Below are 19,161 nucleotides of genomic sequence, written 5' to 3'. Positions count from 1 at the left end.
CTGGTTGGCACCATGGAGGCTGGGGCGAAGGCGGAGGGGGGGTGGGGAGTGGGGGGGAGCTAGGTTGTAAATTGACAGTTGTCCCCAGGCAATCCCCTGGTATGGGAAAGTTCCAGAGGTGCCTGGTTTAAGCCTCGGTCCTTGGAACTAATAAGCGAACACATAATTAGAAAAGCTTACAGTGGAGAGAGTGTCTGGTGGAGAGAAGGTAAAGGTTAATTGGATTTTTTTTTTTTGACAGGTGTCACTCTGTCACCCAGGGTGGAGTGCAGTGGCGTTATCGTGGCTCATTGCAGTCTTTACCAGGGCTCAGGTGATCCTCCCACCTCAGCCTCCCCAATGGCTGGGACTACAGGCCGATCCCGCCTGCCTCGGTCTCCCAAAGTGCTGGGATTACAGACGTGAGCCACAGCGCCCACCCTATAATTGCATTCCTAAAGAGCTAAGTAGGGGGTGGGGGGAAAGGAGAAAGGTAAAAATAACTCATTTTTCTAAGAAAATGGGTAGTTGGTCACACTCCTATTTACCAGGGCCTTTGCACATGTTCTCATCTGCACTGTGCTTCCCTCTCTTTTTTATTTAACTATTTATCTTCCAGATTTCAGCTGCAGCCGCAGTTTCTTAGGATAACCTTCTCCAACTTCTCGAAGATACCATGATTAATTGATTAGTGTGTTATACTAGGCAGGTAGTTCCACGAAGAGAAGCTCTGTATCTCTCAGTCTCACTGTATGCGGAGTGGGTAGCTCTGCACCTAGGATGCTCAATAAGAACAGTATTTATGAATTCAACGACCGAAGCTTGAACGACTGCCCACTTACGCACTGAGCCTTTCGGAGGGACGAGTCTACAGGGGTCGCGCGTCGTAACGACGTCACTTCCGTCGGAAGGTTCTCATGAAGAACCACTCAGATTCTTGTCACTTCTCAAAGCATCTCCGTCGTGAACATGGCCCTGCCACCCTTCTTCGGCCAGGGTCGCCCAGGCCCACCGCCCCCGCAGCCGCCGCCTCCTGCTCCTTTCGGCTGTCCGCCACCGCCGCTGCCCTCCCCGGCTTTCCCGCCGCCTCTCCCCCAGCGGCCCGGCCCTTTTCCAGGGGCCTCCGCCCCCTTCCTTCAGCCTCCGCTGGCTCTGCAGCCCCGAGCCTCCGCGGAGACCTCCCGTGGCGGAGGCGGCGCTGGCGCCTTCTACCCGGTGCCACCACCGCCGCTGCCTCCTCCGCCGCCCCAGTGTCGGCCCTTCCCGGGGACCGACGCCGGCGAGCGGCCGCGGCCACCGCCTCCCGGCCCGGGGCCGCCCTGGAGCCCGCGGTGGCCTGAGGCGCCGCCGCCGCCGCCGCCGGCCGACGTGCTCGGGGATGCGGCCCTCCAGCGCCTGCGCGACCGGCAGTGGCTGGAGGCGGTGTTCGGGACCCCGCGGCGGGCGGGCTGTCCGGTGCCCCAGCGCACGCATGCCGGGCCCAGCCTTGGCGAAGTGCGCGCGCGATTGCTCGGGGCTCTGCGCCTGGTGCGGCGGCTGCGCGGCCTGAGCCAGGCCCTGCGCGAGGCGGAAGCCGACGGCGCGGCCTGGGCCCTGCTGTATTCCCAGACCGCGCCGCTGCGGGCGGAACTGGCCGAGCGGCTACAGCCGTTGACCCAGGCTGCCTATGTGGGCGAGGCGCGGAGGAGGCTGGAGAGGGTCCGGCGCCGCCGGCTGCGGCTTCGCGAGAGGGCCCGGGAACGCGAGGCCGAGCGGGAGGCAGAGGCCGCGCGGGCAGTGGAACGCGAGCAGGAGATTGACCGCTGGAGGGTGAAGTGTGTGCAGGAGGTGGAGGAGAAGAAGCGGGTGAGAGCAGCGGCCGCGCATGGGGGTGGGAGTGGTGGTGGTTGGAACCTGGAGCAGCAGGAGGCTTTAAACTTCCATTTCCCAGGGCTAAGCCTCTGTCCTTAAGCGCAAAATGAAGCGATAGCTAACCTTGCCAGCTCATACCACCATGTTAATTTTGTGTTAATGATGTATAGTACACAAAACAAAAGTTCCAGGTGCACTGTAAAGTCCTGTAAACACAAAGTGTAGGATTACACGGTGGCATTGCACGAATGACAGGTCTCCCCTATCCTGCTCCAACATTGTCCACTTACTCCCAAAACCAGTAAGTGTCTAGTTCCTTGTGTCTTGTACTGCCCTAGGTGATTTTAAGAATACAAAATACAGGCCGGGCGCGGTGGCCCACGCCTGTAATCCCAGCACTTTGGGAGGCCGAGGCGGGTGGATCACGAGGTCAGGAGTTCAAGACCAGCTTGGCCAAGATGGTGAAACCCCGTCTCTACTAAAAATACAAAAATTAGCCATGCGTGGTGGCGGGCGTCTGTAATCCCAGCTACTCTGGAGGCGGAGGTTGCAGTGAGCCGAGATCTCACCACTGCACTCCAGCCTGGGCGACAGAGCAACACTGTGTCTCAAAAAAAAAAAAAAAGAGAACTTGGAGACCCTACCTCAAGGAATATATATACTCTAATTAGCTGATGGGGCAATAGTGATTTCTCTAGGATTCCTTTGTTTACAAGTTTTAAACCATGGATCCCCAGGTTCAGCAATGGTGTTTCGGAGCATTTACTATATATATATACACACACATACATATATAGACATACATATACATACACACACATATGTATGTGTGTGTATGTATATGTATATATGTATGTGTATATATATATGTGTGTGTATATATATGTATGTATCTGTATATATATAGAGAGAGAGGTGTGCTAAGGTCATTACATATACCAGATCTTGAATCTTTATAACAGCCTTGAGAAGTAGGAAGTATTATGCTAATTTTACAGGTTAGGAAGTTGCATAGAGAGGTTAACTTGCCAACAGTCACACAACCAGTTTGTGGCAGTTTCCCATATTTGATCCCAAGTTGTCTAATTCCAAAGCGTGTTGATCTCAGACTCTTTAAGCAGGGCCAGGGTAAAACTGGAAATTGTTCAGATAGTTTCCTAAGGCATTTTCTTTCTTTTTTTTTTTTTTGAGATGGAGTTTCGCTCTTGTTGCCCAGGCTGGAGTGCAATGGCATGATCTTGGTTCACCACAACCTCCACCTCCCGGGTTCAAGCGATTCTGCTACCTCAGCCTCCCGAGTAGTAGGGATTACAGGCACGCACTGCTACACCCCAGCTAATTTTGTATTTTTAGTAGAGACAGGGTTTCTCCATGTTGGTCAGACTGGTCTCGAACTCCTGACGTCAGGTGATCTACCCGCCTCAGCCTCCCAAAGTGCTGGGATTACAGGCGTGAGCCACTGCACCTGGCCGTCTAAGGCATTTTCATTACCTTTGAGTGCCTCTGGGGTTCCCTTTCCTCCTCATTATTTCTATTATTATTACATTGTAATACATAATGGAATAATCATACAACTCACCATAATGTAGAAACAGTGAGAGCCCTGAGCTTGTTTTCCTGCAACTAGACAGTCCCATCTGGGGGTGATAGGAGACAGTGACAAATCATCAGGCTTTAGATTCTCATAAGGAGCCCACAACCTAGATCCCTCCCATGCGCAGTTCACTTCTTTGTGCTCCTATGAGAATCTAATGCCGCTGTTGCTGATCTGACAGGAGGCGGAGCTCAGGTGGTAATGCAAGCAGTGGGGGAGTGGCTGTAAATAGAGATGAAGCTTCACTTGCTCACCTGCCTCATCTTTTGCTTGTGTGATCTGGTTCCTAACAGGCCATGGACTGGTTCCCATCTGTGGCCTGGGGTTTGTTGACCCCTGGCTTAGAGATCTGTGGGAGATCATGTCAGTATAGCGTGGTGTGTGTTAGGAATTCAACTGTAGGTGCTGTAAAAGCCCAAAGAAGGAACATCTAATTTACTGACGGAATGCTTCCCAAACGATACAATGACATGTAAGCTGAGTCTTTTTTTTTTTTTTTCTGAGACAGAGTCTCACACTGTTGCCCAGACTGAAGTGTAGTGGTGCCGTCTTGGCTCGCTGCAACCTCCGCCTCCCAGGTTCAAGCGATTCTCCTGCCTCAGCCTCCAGAGTAGCTGGGATTACAGGTGCACACCACCACTCCTAGCTATAAGCTGAGTCTTAAAGGAAAAGTCAACCAGGTGAAGGTAATAGGTGCAGTTCTAGGGAAACAGAGTAATCCAAACGGAGAAGTGAAACAGCTTGGTGTTGGCTGTAGCTGTAGTGGTAGAATTACAGACACTTATTTGACAGATGGGGGAGAGCACTTTAGGCAAGAGGATTCTCTCCACCACCCATGGTGGATTTTTTATTTTATTTATTTTATTGTTTTAAGGAGACAGGGTTGGGGCTGGGCGCGGTGGCTCATGCCTGTAATCCCAACACTTTGGGAGGCCAAGGCAGGTGGATTACCTGAGGTCAGGAGTTCGGGTCCAGCCTGGCCAACATGGTGAAACCCTGTCTCTACTAAAAATACAAAAAATTAGCTGGGCATGGTGGCAGGAGCCTGTAAAGCCAGCTAAATGGGAGGCTGAAGCAGGGAATCACTTGAACCCAGGAGGCGGAGGTTGCAGTGAGCCGAGATCGCGCCATTGCCCTCCAGCCTGGACAACAGCGAGACTCCATCTCAAAAAAAAAAAAAAAAAGAGGGTTGGGGGCGGGTGCAGTGGCTCACTCCTGTAATCCCAGCATTTTGGGAGGCTGAGGCAGGCAGATTACTTGAGCCCAGGAGTTCAAGACCAGCCTGGGCAAGGTGGAGAAACCTCGTCTCTACAAAAAACACAACAATTAACTGGGCATGGTGATGCTGTGATCACACCACTACACTCCAGCCTGGGCAACAGAATGAGACCCTGTCTCAAAAAAAAAAAAGACAAAGTTTCAGTCTGTTGCTCTGTTGCCCAGGCTGGAGTGCAGCGGGTTTGTCATAGCCTGTAGGTTTGAACTCCTGGTCTCAAAGTGATCCTCTCGCCTTAGCCTCCTGAGTAGGAATAGCTAGGGACACATGCCATTATGCCCAGCTTCCATGGTGAGGATATTGGTGACAGAGTCTTAGGAGGAGTGGCTTGAGTAACTGGGGTTATTTAGTCTATATGTGAACTAAGTCAAGAGTAGGACAGCAATCTTTGATATTTGAAAGGCTGTCACGTGGAAGAGATCCTTGGGACTTTAGAGCAGTGGAGCACAAACATAGGTTGTCACTAAGAGACCTTTGTAGAGGTCTCAGCCTTTCCAACCACATTCCTTATCCTTCCTGGGAATCTGAATCTTCAGGTCTAGGGAGTCTGCATTTTTAACAAGTCTCAGCTTAACAAGGTAAGTTGGACACCTGCTGTCTGCACTACACTTTGAGAAACACTGAGGAAGAAACAAAACCAGTGCTATGTGGAAGATACAGAGAGGAGAGGTTCTCCTTTAAGATGAAGGTTGTACCATCAGTGGAGGGGGATAACCTCTTAGCTAGAGGGGAGTTGTGCAAGGCCTAGGAAATTGGGATGGAGATTCAATAGAGTCTCTCTTAACCTGGAGACTGTCTGATCCTTTAAAATCTAACCACTGGGCAGCTATTCTCTGCTGTAAGTTTGTTCCTAATACGAGGTCTCATGGGCTTTGTTTCTCTTCCAGGAGCAGGAACTCAAAGCAGCTGCTGATGGCGTACTATCTGAAGTGAGGAAAAAACAAGCAGATACCAAAAGAATGGTGGACATTCTTCGGGCTTTGGAGAAATTGAGGAAACTGAGGAAAGAGGCTGCAGCGAGGAAAGGTAACTGTGGCTTTGCATTTCTTTCCTTGTTCCCTTCCCCTTCTTTACTTTAGCTCCTCCCACCCCAAATATTATTGAGGGAAAAATACTTGAAACTTCATGATTTTCACCTTGTAGGGTAACTGGGCTTGTCAGCAAGTAGGTCAGAACTTCTGAAGCGGGAAGCCTCAGAAGATGTTTAGCCTTTGGTAGCCCAGATTGAAAAGAGAGGCAAGTGTGGGAACCCACTGCACTGTCTTCCCCTTGACTTATCATTCCTACCCTGGGCATTTCTGGCCACACTCTTCTGAGTGGGTTTGTCATGGCTAGTCACCTTTGCCTTGTGCCAGAGTGAAAGCTTTTCACCCTTACTTGGTGCTCCAGAAAGTGTTGAAAACTTGGCATGCTTCTTCAGATACATTGCAAACCTGAATTATTTCTATTTGAAGAGGTGTGAATGGTTGGACAGGGCAGGGATTGCAGACTGTGTGGATTTCCCCACCTTCCCTGCATGTCACTGGTGTCTTCTTGCCTCTGGAGGAAGCACCAGACACTATAGCCAGGCAGTTCAAGCTTCTCCACAGAAATTTGTTTCAACCGTGCTGGCTTTCTAGAAGTTACCCAATTGTGCTTTCCATTTGCCTGTCTGGATCTTAGCTGTTGTCATTCTGTTCATCTGGAGGGCCCTCAGTCCCATCTTTGCCATTTTAAGATCTCACTATTCAAAACCAAATACACATGCAGCATCCTTCATCCTTCCCTGATCTGGGCTGAGGTAACCTCCTGTTGCTTCTCACTTGCACCTGCTTTGGACCACATGCTGATTTATTTAGTAGATTGTAGGCCTTTGGTATTCACCAGAGATATTTGAGAGTGTACAAATTAGCAAATGCCACTCTAACAAATGATTTCCCATGTGTTGTTTAAAATGTAAATGAAAACTGGGATTCTTTTAGACCCTTAAGAAAGTTGGAATATGACCATTTTGTATTCACGCAGGCTCATTTGCTAGCTAAGTGATTGGCTTCTGCACACCAGCCTTCAGAGTGGCTAATTCACATCCAGACCTCAGAAACAGATGTCTCCATTGTGGTACTCTCAGGGCATTTGTAAATCAGAGGGAAGTTAGCATCTGCTTTGTCTACCCATCTGTCTTTTTCACTAGAAGGCAAAACCTGAGAGCTATTTAATATTCCCCCACCTCACATCCTCTATGAGGTGAGTGCTCAGTAAACTTCTGCCAAGTGAATTTACCAGCACTTCCCAATATTAATCTTCCTCACTTTGGTCCAAAAGGAGGAGGAAATTTTAGGAAAATCATGATCTATAGAAATAAACAGACTTTGTGGCATTAACTGACTTGAATGTAAAATGATTTGGTAAGTAGCAGCTGGTTGCATGCATACTTAAAATGAGCAGCTAACTTCTCTCTTCAAGATGTGTGCACCTCCAACTAAGTGCTGAATGATGAGGCTGGTTGTTTAAGCAGGACCACGTTGCAAATTGTCTTATGGGCTATGCTAGAGTTCTCACTTATACTTAAAGCTTTGGGGAACTACTGAAAGTTTTTAAGTGAAATGATGGCAAAGATCAGTGCCAGTAGAGCAGAGAAAGTTTTGGAGCGTCCAGGAGAGAGAGAGAAGGGCAGAGAGACTGGTAAGGCTATTGGGCATGGATAGTATGGAAGCATAAGCTGAGTGATGTCAGTGTGTAGGAGAATTGAGAGGTAGTGAGTAATTCAAGTGATAGTGAATAATTGAGTAATTCAGAATTATTAGTGAATAATTCTCAAGTCAAAGAATTGAGAGATAATGAATAAAGGTATACGTGTATATACCCATGTACATATAAATAAATAACTTAGGGAACTCAGAGTACAGGAACTAAAGGAAAAAACAATGAAATGTCTTCCACATTCTAGCCTCATCTACTGAATAAGTGAAGATAGCTTTTTTTCTTTTTTTTTTTTTTTAAAGACAGGGTCTTGCACTGTCGTCCAAGCTGAAGTGCAGTGGTGCAGTCATAATGCACTGCAGCCTTATACTCCCCGGCACGAGCGATCCTCCCACCTCAGCCTCCTGAGTAGTAGAGACTACAGGTGCACACCACCACACCTGGCTAATTTTTAAATTTTTTGTAGAGATAGGGTTTCGCCATGTTGCCCAAGCTGGTCTTGAACTCCTGAGCTCAAGCGATTCTCCCACCTTGGCCTCTCAAAGTTCTAGGATTATAGGTGTGAGCCACTGTGCCTGGCCGATACCATTCTAATTAAGAAGGAAAACAAGGGAGGAGGAACAGGTTTAGGGTTGACAAGTTCAGTTGGGGACCTGTCGAGTTTGAGGTGTGTGTGGTACATCCTGGATAAGAGTTCATTAGCATGTAGCCATGAGTCAGAATGACCTTAAGGAGATTGTACAGCATGAGATGAGGGCCAAAAAGACAAAATCATAGGGAATGTCAAAATCAAGGTAGAAGATGAAGAGAGCAAAAAAGAGACCAAGAGAGGTCAGAGAGATGGGAGGAAAAGATAGACTCCCTGCTTCCTTCTGGAAAGTGGCATGTGCTTAGAGAGAGATTGTGTAGTCTTGGTGATATGGTTTGGCTGTGTCCCCACCCAAATCTCATCTTGAATTGTAGCTCCCATAATTCCCACATGTCGTCGGAGGGACTTGGTGGGAGGTAATTGAATCATGGGGACAGGTCTTTCACGTGCTGTTCTTGTGATGATAAGTCTCATGAAATCTGATGGATTTATAAAGGAGAGTTTCTTTGCACACGCCCTCTTTACCTGTCACCATGTAAGATGTAACTTTGCTCCTCCTTCACCTTCCGCCATGATTGTGAAGCCTCCCCAGCCATGTGGAACTGTGAGTCAATTAAACCTCTTTTATAAATTACCCAGTTTCAGGTATATCTTTATTGGCAGCGTGAGAATGGACTAATACACTTGGACAGGTTACTAAAGCTTCTCTGAACCTTGATTTCCTCATCTGCAAAAAGGGAGTAATGATAGTACCTACCCATGGGGTGTCGTGAGGATTAAATTAATAAATATGTGTAAAGTACTTAAAACAGTCCTGGCACATAGTAAATGCTATATACATGTTTCATATTATTATTATTTTTATTATCAAGAAATAAGGAACATCCATGGGAATTAGTATCCAACCGGTCATTAGTGACCTATGCTAGGGGCATTTCAGTGGAGTGGTGGGGGTAGAAGCCAGACTATAGTTGGTTAGAGAATGAATAGGATACAAGAAAAGCAAACAGAGAATTCAACTTATTAAAAGATTGCCTGTGAAGAAAAGGAAAGAGCAAGATCAGTATCTGGCAAGGTATGTGGTAGTGGTGATGGTGAGGGGTGTTGTGTGTCTTCGGGTCATGGGGAAAACTTAAGCATGTTTAAAATTGCTGACAGGAGTGAGTAGAAGGGGAAGGGTCAAAGAGAAGCAGGAAGAATAGTTGATGGCTCAAGGTCCCATGGAAGGTAGGATGATTCAGATCCCAGGTGGAGGGATTAACTTAAGTGAAGAAGGACCCATCTTACACAAGCATGAAAATGAAGGAGATGAAGATGGGTAGTGATGCACATGAGTGTAAATGGGGACAGATATTTCAGGGATTTCCTGTCTGCTGGCCTGTTTTCTCTGGGAAACAGGGTAAATGGTTTGCTGAGCACCAGTAGACAAGTGGGGCTTTAGGAGAGCAGTGAAGGTTTGAAATAACTGCTGTGAAGAATGGGTGAGAGCCAACAGAGACTTGTGGAAGATGGTTGCAGGGGGTGCTATGGGTCCAGCTGACATATATTGGCAATGGATCACACAATCAAATGACCTCTTCCAGTAGTACTCTAGCTGGCAGGTGAACACAGAGCATGGGGCTGTTGGGGTTTTGCTTTGTGGGATGACCATTAGTTTTGTGGCAAACGAGTAGCAGAAGGATAGAATCTGATACATCAGGTCCAGAGGTTTTGATGAAGCTGCCAAATGGGTCTCTGGGGAGAAGGAAGTAAAAGTACTATAAGGGAGAAAGTTGTAGTTGGATAAGAGAATAATCAAGTTTAAGATTTAAGAGGCAGAAAGTTTTTTCTGATAATGCCAAGGTCCAAAGACTGAACAGGACTGCAAGCATGTGGCTAAAGGGGAATAGAGGCAAAGGCATTGGTGTCTAGGAGCTGCAGGACTAGGTGGGCAGTGAGTGGTAGAAGTGGAGGGAACCTAGATGGTGCCAGGAGGAAGACTGCGTGAGGAGTGCTGTTTCTTTTTCTTTCTTTCTTTCTTTTTTTTTTTTGAGACGGAGTTTCACTCTTGTTGCCCCTGTTGGAGTGCAGTGGTGCAATCTCGGCTCACTGCAACCTCCGCCTCGCAGGTTCAAGCAATTCTCCTGCCTCAGCCTCCAGAGTAGCTGAGATTACAGGCATGCACCACCACACCCAGCTAATTTTTGTATTTTTTTTAGTAGAGATGGGGCTTCACCATGTTGGTCAGGCTGGTCTCAAACTCCTGACCTTAGGTAAGCTACCTGCCTCGGCCTCCCAAAGTGTTGGGATTGCAGGTATGAGCCACCACTTCCGGCCCAGGAGTGCCATTTCTGAGGGAATATGTTACATTGACCAGGGAGTGATCAGTGAGAGGCCGAGAGAGATGTGGGTTGGTGGCCCAGGCTCAGCAGCCTGCATCTCTTCGTGGGGTCTTCAGGCTAACATAGGATGATGAAGTATCTGTGTATTTTGCCATACACAGATTTTAGTAGTTGCAACAGAGACTGTATGGCTTACAAAATCTAAAATATTTACTACCTGTAAAGGTAAAGAAATGAAACAAAACCGTTAGATTATTATAAAACAGAGTGACAGCTTAAATTTGTCAGTGTATAAGAATTTTGTGTATACTTGAAAAACACTGGCCTGGCAACTTAGTAGAAGATAAATTTGAGTTGTAGTGTTTCTGTAGTTGAGAATGAGTAACCTGTTAAAGCAACAATGGAAACCTGTTAAAGCAAAGCAGTTATGAGAAAATCATCTAGAGAAATGTTAGCCTTGAGAGTGAGTTCCACAACCACTTAGCTGTAGTGGTTGAAGGAGGAAAGAATCCTACCTCCAAATTACAACTTTACAAGAAACAGAACTACTAACCTTGAGAAACCATTATTTATGCCATTTATCAGCCCAAACTGAAAATTTAGTGCTCAAAGCTGGCACTATTGTATAACACAAGTTGCAGCATAAATCGTTAAAACCCTGTTGAAGGGCCGGGCATGGTGGCTCATGCCTGTAATCCCAGCACTTTGGGAGGCCGAGGCAGGAAGATCATGAGGTCAGGAGATCAAGACTATCCTGGCCAACATGGTGAAACCCTGCCTCTACTAAAAATATAAAAATTAGCTGGGCATGGTGACACATGCCTGTAATCCCAGCTACTTGGGAGGCTGAGGCCGGAGAATCGCTTGAACCCAGGAGTCAGAGGTTACAGTGAGGTGAGATCGCGCCACTGTACTCCAGCCTGGTGACAGAGCGAGACTCCGTCTCAAAACAAAACAAACAAAAAAACCTTGTTGAAAATCATTCATTCATTGAAGAAGTATCTATTAATTACCTTCTCTGTGTCAAGTGTTTGGTAACTGAGCAAATATATAGCTTTTTTAGGAAGCAGTTTAGAACACATTTTGTTAGTCTTGAAAGTATTCACAAACGTTTCCATTCTTGAGAATTTTTCTTTCTGTTTGTTTTTTTGAGACGGAGTTTCACTCTTGTTGCCCAGGCTGGAGTGCCGTGGTGCGATCTCGGCTCACTGCAAGCCCCGCTTTCTAGTTTCAAGCGATTCTCCTGCCTCAGCCTCCTGAGTAGCTGGGATTACAGGCACCCGCCACCACGCCCGGCTAATTTTTGTATTTTTAGGAGAGACAGGGTTTCACCATGTTGGCCAGGCTGGTCTCAAACTCCTGACCTCGTGATCCACCCGTCTCAGTCTCCCAAAGTGTTGGGATTACAGGCATGAGCCACCCTGCCCGGCCAAGAATTTTTCTTATAGAAATCCATAGGAAGGAAAAAAGGAACAGGCCCAAGAATATTCATTGTATCACAATATAATAACAGGACATTTGGAATAGCTTAGGTGTCCAGGAGTAGGGAACTTGATAAGTATATTCTAGTGCATTGATTTGATGAAATAGGATACAGCCATTAAATAATTATGAAGATTGGAGAAGAATGTACAGAATCAACAGGGAGAAGTGGAAATTACATACATGTAACATTGAACTATATGAAGTTGCTAATACATGGACAGAAAGACCTGAAGAGAATGTGAGAAAGTATAAAATGGTTGATTATGGTAATGAGATTAGGATTTTTTTTTTCTTTCTTGTATCTGGTATTCTTTTTTTTTTAATTTATTTTTTTGGAGATAAGAGTCTTGCTCTGTCACCCAGGCCAGAGTGCAGTGGCATGATCTTGGCTCACTGCAGCCTCCACCTCCTGGGTTCAAGCGATTCTCCTGGCTTAGCCTCCTGAGTAGTTGGAACTACAGGCGCACGCCACCATGCCCGGTTAATTTTTTGTGTTTTTAGTGGATATGGGGTTTCACCATGTTGGCCAGGCTGGTCTTGAACTCCTGAGCTCAGGCAATCTGCCTGCCTCAGTCTCCCAAAGTGCTAGGTTTACAGGTGTGAGCCACCACGCTTGGCCCTGTATCTGGTATTGCTAAAATGCTTGGGTAACATATTTTCCTTTAAAATCTTCAAGGACTGACAGGATAGATCACATCCACATCACTCTACATTGATTCACCTGGAAGCTTTTGTATTGCAGGGCCATTATGGTAGTGAGTGCACAATTGCAGTCCACTCAAATATTCATTAAGTTAAAATCTTTTTTTCTTATGAAACTTTATGAAACATTTCACACATGCACAAAAATAGAATACATGAATACTCATCATTAACTATGATACCATTGTCACACCAAAAAAATTAGCAGTAATTCTTTGATATCACCTAATAACCAGACTATTTTCCCCACTGTGGCTTTAGATATGTTGGCTATACTGTTAGCTGACCTCATAGTTAAATCAGGATAATAACCATCCCAGTTTTACTGGGACATGGGGCTTTCAGTGCTACATGCGGGAAACCAAAACAGTTGGTCAGCCTACTGTCAGCAGCAGACTGCAAGGTCAGTGTGGTTGTTTTAAGTGTATCTTCCTCACCGTCCAAGTGTGCACTCCCAAAATTCACACTCAGTCAGAGGAAGAATTGTTTATTAATTAGATCTGGGAGTTGATGCTGAGGGAATTTCACAAACAATGAAGTTAAGACAAGTTCCTCCCTTTAGTGAGCTCACTGTTTCAAGTGGAGGATCAAGACCATTAGAAATAAACAAAGTTGAAGCCAGGTATGGTGGCTCACGCCTGTAATCCCAGCACTTTGGGAGGCCAAGGCGGGCGGATCACCTGAGGTCAGGAGTTCGAGACCAGCCTGACCAACATGGAGAAACATCTACTAAAAATACAAAAATTAGCCGGGTGTGTTGGCGCATGCCTGTAATCCCAGCTACTCAGGAGGCTGAGGCAGGAGAATCACTTGAACCCGGGATGCGTGGAGTTTGCAGTGAGCCGAGATCGTGCCATTGCACTCCAGCCTGGGCAACAAGAATGAAACTCCATCTCAGAAAAAAAAAAAAAGAAAGAAAGAAAGTCAGAGGTTAAGTGGTGTGATCCAGAGGGAGGAGTTGAGAAAGTCAGAGTAGGGTCAGAGTAATTGAATACTGAGAAACATCAAATTGAGCCTTAAAAGATTGGGTAAAATTTCCAAATTTTAACCAATACATACTATAGCTAGGACTTTTAAACTTCCTCGTTATAACACAAATTTTGGGATAAGAAAACGTGTGTAAAAGGCCATTTGGGCTGGATGCAGTGGCTCACTTTGGGAAGCCAAGCTGGTAGGATTGCTTGAGGCCAGGAGTTAGAGATTAGCCTGGGCAACATAGCAAGACCTCATACAAAAAATTTTTGGTTTTTTTTTTGGAGATGGAGTCTCACTCTGTCGCCTAGGCTGGAGTGCAGTGGTGTGATCTCCGCTCACTGCAAGCTCCACCTCCCAGGTTCACGCCATTCTCCTGCCTCAGCCTCCCGAGTAGCTGGGACTACAGGCACCCGCCACCATGCACGGCTAATTTTTTGTATTTTTAGTAGAGACGGGGTTTCACCGTGTTAGCCAGGATGGTCTCAATCTCCTGACCTCGTGAGACCTCATACAAAAAATTTACAAATTAGTAGGTAGGGCCAGGCACAATGGCTCATGCCTGTAATCCCAGCACTTTGGGAGGCCAAGGCAGGAGGATTGCTTGACCAGGAATTTAAGACCAGCTTGAGAAACATAGGGATACCCTGTCTCTACAAAAATAAAAAAAAATTGGCTAGATTTGGTGGCACGTGCCTGTGGTCCCAGCTGCTTGGGAGGCTGAGGTGGGAGGATCTCTTGGGCCCAGGAGGTCGAGGCTGCAGTGAGTCGTGATCATGCTGCCGCATTCCAGCCTGCACAACAGAATGAGACCCTATCTGGAAAAAAAAAAAAGCCAGGCATGGTGGTGCACACTTGTAGTTGTAGCTACTTGGGAAGCCAAGGTGGGAGGATCGGTTGAGCCCAGGAGTTTGAAGTTGCAGTGAGCTATGATCACACCACTGTACTCCAGCCTGGGTGATAGAGTGAGGCCTTGTCTCAAAAAAATAAATAAATAAAATGCCATTTTGTTCTTTCTGCCCAGGGGTCTGTCCTCCAGCCTCAGCAGATGAGACTTTTGAGCATCATCTTCAGCGACTGAGAAAACTGATTAAAAAGCGCTCTGAACTGTATGAAGCTGAAGAGAGAGCCCTCAGAGTTATGCTGGAAGGAGAACAAGAGGAAGAGAGGAAAAGAGAATTAGAAAAGAAACAAAGAAAAGAAAAAGAGAAAATTTTACTTCAGAAACGTGAAATTGAGTCCAAGTTGTTTGGGGATCCAGGTATGTTGCTCTATAACCAATGGAGAAAATGAAAATACTAGATTGACAGCTCTTCTCATCACGGGTGATCTCAAGCTAAGAGGTGGTAGGCAACAAATGACACATTCCAGATGCAATTCTGTGTCATAGAACTCATGGATACAGATAAAACACATTTGCTCATTCTGTCGTAATCATAGGCTCAGTCACCTTGCCTTGAGAAATACACTGTGGATATCAAGCATGATAACGTGGTATTGTGCTTTTCTCTTTCAGATGAGTTCCCACTTGCTCACCTCTTGGAGCCTTTCCGACAGTATTACCTCCAAGCCGAGCACTCCCTGCCAGCGCTCATCCAGATCAGGTCAGAGGGGCTGGCTCTCCATGTTGTCTTTCTCTTAGGTAGCAGGAAGCACTTGAAGAAGTGCTTACATTGTTTAGGTCTATTACTGTCTTTTTTTTTTTAAGTTCCATAAGGAACTTAAAAAAAATTATGGGTTTATAATGTTTCCATGTTTCAGGGATGCTGCATACATCTTGTTTAGTCCTCATTAATCCTTGAGAAGTTGATGTCCCTATTTTTATAGGTGAAGAAACAAACTCAGGTTGTGACTTGCCCTTTGTATTATCCCGTGTTGTAGATGTTATAGCTGTTATATTGATTTAAAGCATTGATTTCCTTTTCCAAATTATCTTCTGATGCTAACCAGACCCAGGAAAAAGAAACCCTTCACTATGTACTTGCCTGTGGAGACGGTTTAAGACCCTGGCTGACTTCTGAGCTCTTACAGGTCAAAGCCCAGAAACTTGGGAACAAGGAGGCTCATCTGAATCTGCAGTTCTTAAGGAGCTAGGCAAAGTTTTCAGCTCTCTGGGTCTCTCTTTCCTCACCTATAAAATGAAGACAGTGGACTAGACTGTGGTCTTCAAATTTGAGCAGCAGCACTCTTCCAAAATGCAGTCTTTTGAGGGAACAATATGTAAGATAAATGAAATGAATGGGTTCCCGAGGCAGTATAAATCTGTTGTTGCCTGGAAGCACTTTGTTGTTTCTAGACTCCCCTAAACATCTGCTTGGGGCCTAGGGGTCTTCAAAGTGTGATTTGAAAATCACTGATCTAAGTGATCTCTGATATCCCTTCCAAAATCTCACCTGTTTGTGATTCTCATGAAAGAATGCTCTTTAGCATATCAAGTTTATGTTCTGGGAAAAGTTTATTTTTTGCTAGTATACAAGTTTTAGCTTTTAAACATAAGTACAGTCGATTCTCATTATTCATGACAGCTATATTCTCTAAAGTCACTGCAAACACTGATTTCAGAATACTGAACATCACTCCTAAAGGAAACATAGGGTTAGGTAGATTCCTGTGAGCCTCTGGTCACAGTGTTTTTGTCAGCTGATCAATACCTTGTTGTATGTGTGTTTCTGTTAAAGACACCTTATTTAATATATGTTGTCGATTTACTAACATTGAACTCATGACTAATAGCACTATACCTCATGCCGAAATGAAGCTTACCTAACACACTTTCTCCACAAAGCACATCACAGCCTTCTTGCCATTAGGAACACTACACTTAGGGCCATTTTAAACAGTAAAGTCGTCAGTAAAAAGCGCAGAAGTATGGAAAATGTGGCACTAAATAGAGAAAAGAACCCGTTTGTATTAATAGTATGAGTTGAAAACAAGAAGGCAGTGTAACTATTGCCTTCTTTGATCTCAGCTGGGAACAGTTCATTTTCATGACTCAGATTTTTTTGCCACTCTGTGTGTCTACGAGTATCCATGAAAGAGCTACAAGTGATGATGTGGGGGCTACAAATAAATTTTAGTTAGTAGGCACATATGCAAATACAGAATCTGTAAATAATGAGGATTGACTTTATTTATTATTTGGTTATCCATAAGGTTTAAGTTCTTCAGAGTTTTTCCTCCTTTTATGTGTACATTTAAGAAATATAGTCATTTTCTTGATTCCTAGAAATCAAGTTCTGTAATAGATTAGTATATCAGTTATTTGAAAGCTAAGTCTTAGAAATAGAATATGTAGTTGCTGAACATCTTATTTGGAATAAAACAGAAATAAATAGTTGTTCTATAATGTTCTTATTAAGGCATGATTGGGATCAGTACCTGGTGCCATCCGATCATCCCAAAGGCAACTTCGTTCCCCAAGGATGGGTCCTTCCCCCGCTCCCCAGCAACGACATCTGGGCAACTGCTGTTAAGCTGCATTAGTAAAGATGCTCCAGGAGTGTGGTCCAGCCAACGCTCTTTCCAGCTGTAAATATTAGCGATGGTGCCATCTTTTGCTGTAGACTAAACTGCAACTTCTAAATTCCATGTGGCATTCCCCTACCCTGAAGTTATGCTTTCCTTCTGTGCTCTGTGCTGGCCAGAGGTGCCTCTTGAATCAAATTAATATGGTTTTTCAGGAAAGGACTTAGGTGAACTGAGGTTTTTACCACAGGCAGTGAATAACCTTGGTTCACCAAATTTGCCTCTGTTCTGAGGGGCTTGGTCCAGAGTGACTTGTTAATTTACTCTTAACTTCCTTGTGTGTTGATGGGTAAGTACACTCAAACACTGAATACAGGTGTGCGATGGGTAGATTTCACAGCCCTTCCACTAATAGTGAGTGTGAAGGCAACCTTGATGCAAAACCTCCTGACCTTTCCTACCTGAAGAGCCCTTTGACTTCTAGGAAGAACGTTCAAAAACGTTATCTTCAGTTGTGTTAATCCCAGTTTTAGTGCAGCTTAGGAGGCTGCTAGTTAGGAAGATGGCAGTGGCTGTAGGCTGGGTTGCCAGAAAAGATGGTGGCCTAGTCTTATTATTCAGATGGAGAACTTAGAAAACCTGAAGAGTACCCAAATTGGATTGTGTTTTAATGGACAATGGCTGTATTTTTTCCATGTTAGAAGGATCCTAATGAAAGCACCTGTTATTTTTAAGTTTCTAAGGGTCTAGTTGTTCAGAATCCCCAAGGATATTTCCCTAACCTCACTCAGTCACATTGTGGGAGCCAGTGTAGCTGTGGAATTATCTTAGGAATTCAAGCTTCTAAAACTATCCATGTAGTCAAATCTGGGGGAAAAAGCAAATAAAAATAGTAAAATTTGGCCGGGCTCAGTGGCTCACACCTGTAATCCCAGCACTTTGGGAGGCCGAGGCGGGCGGATCACGAGGTCAGGAGATCAAGGCCATCCTGGCTAACACGGTGAAACCCTGTCTCTACTAAAAATACAAAAAAAATTAGCTGGGCCTAGGTGGTGCATGCCTGTAGTTCCAGCTACTGGGGAGGCTGAGGCAGGAGAATGGTGTAAAACCCGGGAGGCAGAGCTTGCAGTGAGCCGAGATCACGCCACGGCACTCCAGCCTGGGAGACAGAGCAAGACTCTGTCTCAAAAAAAAAAAAAAAAAGTAAAATTTATTTTTTATATTCATTAATAAATGCTGTTGTGCTTGGAGATGATCACTCATATATAACATGTCATTTTTTTGGTTCTGTTTTGGTTTGGTTTTTGCCAATTATTTTGTTATATTTCCAAAAAACTAAATAAAAATCATTTTTATTTTTTAGTTTGTGCCTTTGCTGCCAATTTGTTGCCTTCCAAATCACTTAACACACACTTTCACATTGATGAAACATATTTTCATTCAAAAATTCAAATTTATTAAGCAGGCATTTGTTACAGGAATGTGAATCTTAAATGCTAAACTTTATCTGCAAAATCCAAGTCTGGATTGGTAAAGATACCATTAATTTTGGAAATAATGTTACGTACTGTAGTTGGAAGCTTTTGGGTACAAGATACTAATGCCTTTGTCCCTTTTCTGTTGTTTAATTTGCATTAATTTATCCATTATATAGAGTCAACAGATAGGGAATGAGGGCCACATGTCTCCAAAATGTATGTCTACGCTTATAAATCTTAAAATCTGATATGATTACCCTCATAGAGCTCCACAATCCTGTGTGCCTTTTTGTTAGATATCTCCACCATTTGCTCTCTGATGAGATGCAGGAAGAGTAGAAATAAGGTGAATTGTACGATGTGTGTTTGGTGTCTGGACAGCCTTGCCACTAAGATATCTGCTGTGAGGGCAGGGAATGTGCTACAGGGACTCAGGAAAACTCGGACAGCAGAACCCAAGAAGGTGGCATTTAGCCAAAGATGGAGAAAAAAAAAATCCCTTTTTCCTTTGGCCCTTGCAAAGTTTTAATAAAGCGAGCAGGCTGGGTGTGGTGGCTCACGCCTGTAATCCCAGCACTTTGGGAGACCGAGGTAGATGGATCACTTGAAGAGGTCAGGAGTTCGAGACCTGCCTGGCCAACATGGTGAAACCCCATCTATACTAAAAATACAAAAATTAGCCAGGCATGGTGGCAGGCGCCTGTAATCCCAGCTACTTGGGAGGCTGAGGCAGGAGAATCACTTGAAGCCAGGAGGTGGAGGTTGCAGTG

General features: G+C 45.2%; 1 protein-coding gene across 1 annotated transcript; it reads left to right on the top strand.

Annotated features, from left to right (window-relative positions):
• The first annotated feature begins 887 nt into the window (after nucleotides 1-887).
• Nucleotides 888-18,275, top strand: PDCD7 (programmed cell death 7). Its single transcript, XM_002825557.5, has 5 exons — nucleotides 888-1,824; nucleotides 5,588-5,726; nucleotides 14,473-14,709; nucleotides 14,965-15,052; nucleotides 16,808-18,275. Exons 1-5 carry the CDS (start codon nucleotides 949-951, stop codon nucleotides 16,929-16,931), a joined length of 1,464 nt encoding a protein of 487 aa, XP_002825603.1. The 5' UTR covers nucleotides 888-948; the 3' UTR covers nucleotides 16,932-18,275.
• The last annotated feature ends 886 nt before the right edge of the window (nucleotides 18,276-19,161 follow it).

This window comes from Pongo abelii, chromosome 16, assembly GCF_028885655.2.
Source record: "Pongo abelii isolate AG06213 chromosome 16, NHGRI_mPonAbe1-v2.0_pri, whole genome shotgun sequence".
NCBI lineage: Eukaryota > Metazoa > Chordata > Mammalia > Primates > Hominidae > Pongo > Pongo abelii.
Note: the sequence above shows the minus strand (reverse complement) of the source record. Positions and strands in the feature narration are given on the sequence as shown.